We start from the raw sequence: 9,878 nt of genomic DNA on the forward strand, positions 1-9,878 counted from the left end.
AAGCCATTTAAATAGCCTTTGTAGTTTATTTACTAGAAGAAATATAACTTTCAGAAAGTAAGCAGACATCCTGCCTGAAATTCATATAATGTTACGTTCTCAGGATTCGTTTTTGGTTAACTGGTGGAATGAATTTGTCTTGTAAACTGTCCTTGTAAATAGCATACTACATAAGTGAACTGAAGAAAACCATGGCTGGGCATATGGGGAAATTCATGACCATGATTGGTTATGTGCACAGCTGCCCAGAAGCAGAAATGGAGCCTCTCAACACTTCTAAAAATGAAGAAAGCCGGCACTGGATACGTGTTTCTGCAAAGAATCACACTTAGGTTTATAATCTTCCACCTAAACTTCTGGGGCCTCTCTGTTTCACGAAGAACGGCAGCTGATCTTATCTTTTATCTGTTACTGACAGAGACCCAGCCATTCACTGCGGGGCAGAACGAAAGCCAGCAAAGAGATGGAAGAAACCCAAAATAGATCTTTCTTGAACTGATTTGTATCCGAGTTATAAACAATTCCAGGTATGAAAGAAAAGTAGACAGGCAAGCACTTACAGAAGACAAGAGCACAGAATTACTTTTTCTGTTTCTTTCTTTTTTCCCTTCTCTCTCTCTCTCCTGTTTTTCCGATCCAGATCCCCAATGCAAACATTGCAGGAGGTGGCTGTGCTCCCTGCAGGAGGCTGTTGACCGTGTGCGCTCTCACAGGCATGCACACTGGCTACCCGCCCACGGCCACCCCTCTATTGTTACACAACACATTTTATAATGCAAATCACTGTCTACAACATGGCTCATTATTTTCCTCTCTGAATAAAATATGAACACATCAATTATGTGTCGGTCTGTTTCTAAATGCATACCCTTGTCGCACTGACCTCTTTCTGCTTTTATGTTTTTCAGTATGTTCCTGACATTTGTCAATTGGGTTAGTTCCAGACCTTTCTAACCTATTATCGTATTATTATAGCACTTTTCAAACTTTCTTCTCTCACATTAGTTGGACACAAAGGCACACTGGGAGGGTGAGCCTGGCTGTGCTGGCCGCAGGCACTCACCACTGCTTGTAGTCCGCGTCGCAGTTACAGTAGTACTTGGGATCTGTGCAGTTGCGTTCAATGCCACAGGCACATTTCTGGATTCCAGGCCCAGAACCTCCCCAGTAGTAGTGCTTCTCGTTGGCTTTGCCAACCCACCAAGTGTAAGGGCTTCCATCTACAAGAAAAGGGAAAGGCGCATTTAGAAACAGACCTGGGTTCAGTCATTATACTGCCACACTTACACCCACTTCCCCAGGAATACTCTGATAGTCTGAGCATCACTCAACTGTCTTAAAAGTCAATTTATTTCGAACAGACAACCCACAGAGTGGGAGAAAATCTTCACAATGCATCCATCTGACAAAGGACTAATATCCAGAATCTACAACAAACTCAAACGAATTCAAGAAAAAAAAAATCCCATCAAAAAGTGGGCTAAGGCTATGAATAGAAAATCCTCAAAATCGGATCTACAAAAGGCCAATAAACATATGAAAAAATGCTCAACATCCCTAATGATCAGGGAAATGCAGATCAAAACCACAATGCAATACTACTTTATTCCCGCAGGAAAGGCCATAATCAAAAAATCAAAAAATAATATATGTTGGTGTGGATATGGTAAAATGGGAACACTTCCACCCTGCTGGTGGGAATGTAAACTAGTACAACCACTATGGAAACAGTGTGGAGATTCCTTAAAGAGCTAAAAGTAGAACTACCGTTTGATCCAGCAATCCCACTACTGGATATCTACCCAGAGGAAAAGAAGTCATCATACTCAAGATACTTGCACACATATGTTTACAGCAGCACAATTCACAATTGCAAAATTGTGGAACTAACCTAAATGCCCATCAGTCAATGAGTGGATAAAGAAACTGTTTCATACACACACACACACACACACACACACACAAACATATATGATGGAATACTACTCAGCCATAAAAAGAAATGAATTAATGGCATTTGCAGCAACCTGGATGGGACTGAAAACTATTATTCTAAGTGAAGTAACTCAGGAATGGAAAACAAACATTGTGTATTCTCACTCATAAGTGGGAGCTAAACTATGAGGATGCAAACGCAGAAGAATGATACAAGGACTTTTGGGACTCAGGGTGAAAGGGTGGGAAGGGGGTGAGGGATAAAAGACTACAAATTGGATTCAGTGTATACTGCTTGGGTGATGGGTGCACCAAAATCTTAGAAATCACCACTAAAGAACTTACTCACGTAATCAAATACTAGCTGTTACCCAAAAACCTACAGAAATAATTTTTCTTTTAAAAAAACCTTTTAATTCTATACTTCAAAGGGCTCTTTTAGGCTTACACAAGTTTTCAGAAGTATATATCACAATTTTACATGTATATAAATGCAAATATAAGCATAAAAAAGTAAATTTATGTCAATAATAGAAATATTTGATAAAAAAATATCAGTGGGAATGTTAAGCTCAAGATTTCTTGTGGGAATATGTACCTCTCTCCTTGGAAGACAATTTTACATTCAAACTTCTGTAATTTAGGAGTCTATTTAGTAAATTGGAAGCCAAGTTGGGGTCAGTCTACAATGAAGATGTATGGGCCAAGAATTGATTCTACACTACACAATTTACTTTATGACTGGTCATGCTTTTTTGTGAACTAATGGTCATGGAGATCGTAGAATACTGGAGCCAAGTACAAACTTTCACTGTTTTTGAGTAGGACCTCCTAATTTTATGGGTAAAGAAATTTAGGTCTAGAAGAGTTAAGTAGTTCTTTTAACCACACAGCAGATTAGTCCCCAACTCTCCTTTATCATTTGGCCTAATAGTCACTCATTCATTCACTAATCATCAAACATCCATTGGGTTCCCACAAGTGCCAAACATTATAAGCAACTCAACAGAATGGAAGAAAAAGATACAGATTGGAGAACAGTTTTATCAGGATTATGAACACAGAGGAGAGTGGGGGAGGCAAACGAGGTCATAAAGGAAGGTTTCCCAGAGGAGGCAAAATAGTTGAGCTGCATCTTGAAGGTCAAGTAGGCATTACACAGATCAATAAAGATGTAAGAGAGGTAAGGCCTCCTAGGCAAATGGAGCACAATGTAAAAAGACAGAAAGGCAAACTTGTATTTGGAAAATATATATAGGACCATATTCATATGTAGTAGAATCGGGTTGAAGAGATGTGCTGAGAGTAGCAGTAGTAGATAGCAGGAGACAGACAGACAGCAGATGAGCGCCACATTGCAAAATATCTTTGTATAAGTAAGAAGTTATTTTTCTTGGTTTATCCTTTCTTTTCAACGTTTATCTTCCCCCAATTTAAGAAGTTTGAACTCTATCCTGAAAATAATGGGAAACTAGTAAAGGATTTTAAGCAGGGAATTAGCATGATTAAATTTGTGTTTCAAAAGATCAACAGGAAGATGAAAGATAGACTTCTGCAAAATGGAGTCAGGGAGGCTAGATGTGATGCGCCTATGTTAATAGAGAAAATAAATAATAAAATAGTAGTAGAAATGGAGAAGAAGAGAAAACACACACAAAAAAGGTTCAGGAATTATAACTGGCTGGGACTGTGGGGATTTAGGTGGAAGAGAAGATGGGCAGGCAGTGCTGTGGATTAATCCAGGCTTCTGGTTTGTGTAAATGGGGATGGTACTGTGTTTCATGAAAGTAGAGCACAGGGAAGGAAGATCATCATCACAAGTCTAGGGAATGTTGAAGAAAAGATAATGGGTTTGCTGTACAAAATGTGCAAATTGATTATAGAAGTCTGGTTCTAAGGAGCATTTTCTGAACTGAAAATACGTTTTAAGAACTATCAGGGCAAACCAGAACATATTGGAAGTGGGAGAAATGCTGCTGGAAACTTTTAGATTACAACATCGTTTCAAAAACAGAATGATTTCATAGCTGGGCACAGTGGCAGGTGCCTGTAGTCCCAGTTACTTGGGAGGCTGAGGCAGGAGAATTGCTTGAACCTGGGAGGTGCAGGTTGCAGTGAGCCAAGATCGCACCACTGCAACCTAGCTTGGGTGACAGGGTGAGACTCTGTCTCAAAACAAGACAAAACAAACAAACAAACAAACAAACAAACAAACAAACAAAAAACCCACCAAAAACCAAGAATGATTTCACACTGCTATAAAGAATGATCCAAGATTGGCTCTTTACCAATTTGTCAAGAAAAGAGGTTTAACTGACTCACAATTTTGCATGACTGAAGAGGCCTCAGAAAACATGATCATGGCAGAAGGAGAAGGGGAACCAAGGCACCTCTTCTCATGAGGGCAGGAGAGAGAGAGAAAGCAAGAAGGGGGAAGTGCCAGGCACTTATCAAACAACCAGATCTCATGAGAACTCACTCACTATCATGAGAACAGCATGGAGGACTCGTCCCCGTGATCCAGTCACCTCCCACCAAGACCCTCCCTTGACACATGGGGTTACAATTCAGATTACAATTCAGTATGAGATTTGCGTGGGGACACAGCCAAACCATATCAGAGATGGACATGACCATAGCGGAGTGCAAGCATGAAGGCAGCCAGGGTGGTGGGAGAACAACACAGGAGGATTTCCCAAAGAGCAGAGGGGCCAGCATCATCAGATGTCATAGTGAAGTCTATCAAGGTGAGAAGCTAAGAGTGTTCTTTTAATTTGACAGCTGGAAGGTCACTAGAGATTTTGATGAGAGGAGTTTCTGGTGAATGGCAGGAAGAAAAGCCTAGGCGTGGTAGGCAGAGGAAAGAATGGAAGCAGAGAGCAGGAAGACTCTGACAACGGATGACTCTTTCTTGTTTTTTTGAGATGGAGTCTGGGTCTGTCATGCAGGCTGGAGTGCAGTGGTGTGATCTCGGCTTACTGCAACCCCCACCTCCTGGGTTCAAGCGATTCTCCTGCCTCAGTCTCCTAAGTAGCTGGGATTAGAGGCATACACCACCACGCCCAGCTAATTTTTGTATTTTTAGTGGAGATAGTGTTTTACCATGTTGGCCAGGCTGGTCTCGAACTCCTGACCTCAGGTGATCCGCCCGCCTTGGCCTCTCCAAGTGCAAAGATTACAGGCGGGAGCCACCATGTCTGACTGGATGACTCTTTCTTGTTAATTTGACTTTACCATATGAGAGTGCACTTAATGTTAAATCCATTCTCTTGACAACTTTTTAAGTGTCCAATGTAGCATTAACGATATGGTATTGTATTTCTAGAACTTACTCTTTTGGTTTAACTGAAGCTTTATTGATTAGCAACTGCGTACTTCCCCCTTTTCCCAGCTCCTGGTGACCATCAGTTCCTCTTTGTTTCTATGATTTGACTACTTTATATTTTATTCTTTTTTTTAAGACAGGTCTCACTCTGTCACCCAGGCTGGAGTGCAGTGGAGCGATCATAACTCACTGTAGCCTTGACCTCCTGGGCTCAAGCCATCCTCCCACCTCAGCCTCCTGAGTAGCTGGAACTACAGGCACATGCCACCAAACTTGGCTAATTTTTGTATTTTTTGCAGAGGAAGGGTTTTGCCATGTTGCCTAGGCTGGTCTCGAACTTTTGGCCTTAAGTGATTTACCTGCCTTTGCCTCTCAAAGTGCTAGGATGACAGGCCTGAGTGACCACATTCAGCCGGATTTGACTACTTTAGATACCTCATATAAGCAGAGTCATATAGTATTTGTGTATACATACAATGGAATATTATTCAGACTGAAAAAAGAAGGACAATCTTTTTTCCTTCCTTTTTGCAATATGTGACAACATGGATGAACCTTGAGAACATTATGCTAAGAGAACAGAGGATCCTTGCTGGAAGCTGGGGAATGAGTGGAATCTAACAGAGGTAGTGTCAGTCAGTAAGCCAAAAATGGCTAGTCAATTAAAATCTCTGGGGCTGGGTACGGTGGCTTATGCCTGTAATCTCAACGCTTTGGGAGGCCGAGACAGGTGGATCATGAGGTCAGGAGTTCAAGACCAGCCTGGCCAAGATGGTGAAACCCCATCTCTACTAAAAGTACAAAAATTAGCCAGGCTCACTGGCAGATACCTATAATCCCAGCTACTTGGGAGGGTGAGGCAGAAGAATCGCTTGAATCTGGGTGGCAGAGGTTGCAGTGGGCCGAGATCACGCCACTGCACTCCAGCCTGGGCGACAGAGTGAGACTCTGTCTCAAAAAAAAAAAAAATCTATTTATCTATCTATCTATCTATCTATCTATCTATCTATCTAATATCTATATCTATATCTATATCTATATCTGCATGTATGGGTTAAAATTCCATGGTAATAACTCATCCACCCTCTTGGGATGTTAAGTGTACACTTGTCTCTGTATGAGTGCTCAGAAATAAAGGTGAGGAAAAAACTTCATAAAGTTACCATGTGAACAGTCACAATATCTAAACAAACAATACAAAAAGTAAGGACCACACTGGAATTATGCAAAAAAAAAAAAAAAATACTGTGGTACTATCTCAGATATTACAATAGTTTTCCTCAAGAACAATTTTGTTAACAGGTGGGCAATTTAAAGTTGCTGAGAATGTACAGGGACTGGAGTCCAGGATGAATGTAATGAACGAACAAGGTCTCTGAATTTGAAAAGGAGTTAGTTATTCAGGTATTCTCCCCTCCAAACAAATTTCTTGATTTTCTGTGCGTTGCCTTAATTTGGAAGTTATTATTTTCCCTTGGCATGACCATTTTTGGCAGCTACATTTTAAAAAAGTATATTTGACTTAATCTGGTAAACAGTCAAGAGGGACTGCTCAGTACCCTGTTCCTAAGGGAGAAACATGCTGCTTTCTGACATAAAGGTCCACCCTGAAGCTGTATCGTCTGTCCACCCGTGCCTGGTCCCAGCATGCGAGGGCTGTGTTTGCTTTCTATGTTTAAGTCCTTTGCTTCTCCTTTCTTTTTCTATCAGGGTAAACAGTAAAACATCCAGCTTCTCTGATGCTTCCCATGGCCAGTAATAAACTTTTCTCCTTATGCAGTCAGTCCAGAGTTACAAAAATAAGGGTTGAAAAATCCCATTTATGGAAACTACAGCATCTCAACCATCATAAGAAATGTTAAGGTCATTTGGCCCATAAGGTACACTAGGTCTTGGCTGATTCCATCTCTGGCCATGTTACAGAAAGAGGACAAAGGTAAGATGGTGCCATGTTGACCTCATGAAATGCTTTTGTGGCCAGGCAGGCCACAACCTGACCCTGAAAATGTAGAAACATTACCCAAACTGGTTATCATGTTCATTTATTGCATTGCATTTAAAAAGCTGACCTCATGCTAAATTCTCTCTCTCAAAGGAACTTTTGGTTAATATCACTGTTTTTGGAAACTAGAGGATACTAACACGCTTGGTGGAGGAGAGGAAACAAATCAGGCACCTGTAAAAGTGGAGTTAAAGGTCTGTCTGGCGGGTAACTCCTTTGTTCTGCCCGTACTTCAAATAACCAATGAAAGACTATATATCTCAGAATCTCTGCCCAATTTATGATTGTTCCTTCGAGTGATCAGTACAAGCAACCTAACACTGTGTTATATTTTCGTTGTAGACAGTAATAATTTGCATGAATCAGAGAAGCTGTGTGTGGCTCAGTATTCTTTGTAAAAATCAGGACATTGTGAGTAAAAGGAGAAGGTAGCAATCAGCTTCACCTTCAGAATGAGACTACGAGGAACATACTGTAGGGAAAAAGGAGAAGAGAGGCAGCTGATTCCCACAGCACCTTCAGAGAGTGCTCAGAAGCCCAGGAAAGGAAGTTTCATTGTTAAATTCTTTGGGCAGTGGTGAAGCTGCATGTGCAAAATTATGACTGAGACAGTGAAAGAGATCTAACTTAATTGACTCCATCTTTCTTCTAACCCCCACGCTGTCCTTGTTCATTCCTGGGTGTAGGCTGAACTAACTTTGGGAGAAACTTAGTTTATAGTTTATAGTTTAAAACAAAGACGTTAATAGCTCTTTCCCAAAGCAGACCTCCTTCTTGCCTGGGGACTAGATTGCCTTTGTAGGACTAACATTAGCCCCAAGATTAGAAATTATAGTTTAGGAGTCACGCAGCTGGAGGTTACAAGAGTCTGCCCCTCCCTAAACTGCTCCTAAAATCAGTGCTTGAGATATTCTGCAGAGTCTGCATGTGATCAGTCAGCTGGCACCACCCAGATCAATAAACTGGCTCATTTGATCTTGTGGCTCCTATCCAGGAACTGACTCAGCGCAATAAAACAGCTTTGACTCCTTGTGATTTCATTCCTGACCAATCAGCACTCCTGGCTCACTGGCTTCCCCACTGACCCACCAAGTTGTCCTTTAAGACTCTGATCCCCAAATACTTGGGGAGACTGATTTGAGTAATAATAAAACTCCAGTCTCCTGCACCTCTGGCTCTGTGGGAATTACTCTTTCTCTATTGCAACTCCCCTGTCTCAATGAATTGGCTCTGTCTAGGCAGCGGGCAAGGTCAACTCCTTGGGTGGTTACCATGGGTGTTTCAGTAGAGGCCCTGAGCTGTGCATGGGATCCAGGCTGTGCACTAATCTCATATGGCAGACCTCAGCTCACTGTAGAGAGGGACTCTTATTAGACACCAGGATGGGACCCAACGGGGCAATCTGAAATATTTCCTCCATGTGCAAGGAGTGCAGGTCCAAGGAGGTGGCATGCTAGTGTCCTGGCAAGAGCAGTCTGGTTTCCCAGCTTCTTCTCCCATCCCTCACTCTTTCTCAAGTCACAATACTTTAGTTTTCATATAACACATGCTCCCAATGAGGTTGATGCAAAATTGATGTTGTTCTGTTCTTTTTCCTTAGAAAATAAGTTAAATACAGCACAAAATGCTTAACTTAGCTCTTTTCACATCTACTGCAAAAGAATGCCAATAAGAAAAACATATTCCAGAGAGAAAGCAAATTGTGGACTTTGTTATTAGCATTGGCTAATTTGGTTAAATCACTGTAACTAAAATAAATTATTAATTTGTTGTGTATTTTATATTCAGCAAGAGGAGAATGGTTCAATTTACTTTGAGCAAAGAATTCCCTTATTCCAGTGCTATGCTAATGAAATGCTACTTTTAGCTTTACAAATCATTATTTACCTGTTAATTGGCTTTGGGGAATAGCAGTTAAAGGCAATAAAATGGAAAGCCTTTTAAAAGACAAGGGCAAAAGTGGTGAGGAAAGAAATAATTTAATTATCTATTTCCAAGAGTTCAAGAAATTCTCTAACCTCAGAATAGGAAGATTGTAGTTAACTATATTAAGTAGGTGTAGTCCCTGCAACAAGATTAGGTAATGATGAATAGCATTCTAAGTTAACTAGAGCTAAATTATCAAAGTAAGGCATATTGCATTAAAACAGCCAAATATGATTTGAATTGAATATAATCACTATACTGTTTGTACTCACTTCAGATCAAGTTTTATTACGGTGAAGGGTTTATTAAGGTTTGGACGATTAAACTGGGAAAGGGAGAAAGAAAACAGGCTGCAAAGGAAAGGAGTTTTCCAAGACTTACTTAAAAAAACCAATAAGCTGGGTGCGGTGGCTCATGCCTGTAGTCCCAGCACTTTAGGAGGCCAAGGTGGGCGGATCGCCTGAGGTCAGGGGTTTGAAATCAGCCCAGCCAACATGGTGAAACCCTGTCTCTACTAAAAATACAAAAATTAGCCAGGTGTGGTGGTGTGCACCTGTAATCCCACCTACTCAGGAGGCTGATGAGGCAGGGGAATCACTTGAACCCAGGAGGTGGAGTTTGCAGTGAGCTGAGATTGTGCCACTACACTCCAGCCTGGGTGACAGGGCAAGACTCTGTCTGAAAAAAAAA

General features: G+C 41.1%; 1 protein-coding gene across 1 annotated transcript in view; it reads right to left on the minus strand.

Moving 5' to 3' along the window:
* Nucleotides 1-1,059: 1,059 nt before the first annotated feature.
* LOC108523542 (contactin-associated protein-like 2) overlaps nt 1,060-9,878 on the minus strand; it is a 1,139,721-nt gene continuing 1,130,902 nt past the window's right edge. Inside the window, exon 13 of the mRNA XM_017864187.1 lies at nt 1,060-1,220. Coding sequence (XP_017719676.1) covers nt 1,060-1,220 — 161 coding nt within the window. The remainder of the gene's footprint in view (nt 1,221-9,878) is intronic.

This window comes from Rhinopithecus bieti, unplaced genomic scaffold (assembly GCF_001698545.2).
Source record: "Rhinopithecus bieti isolate Rb0 unplaced genomic scaffold, ASM169854v2 scaffold_74573, whole genome shotgun sequence".
NCBI lineage: Eukaryota > Metazoa > Chordata > Mammalia > Primates > Cercopithecidae > Rhinopithecus > Rhinopithecus bieti.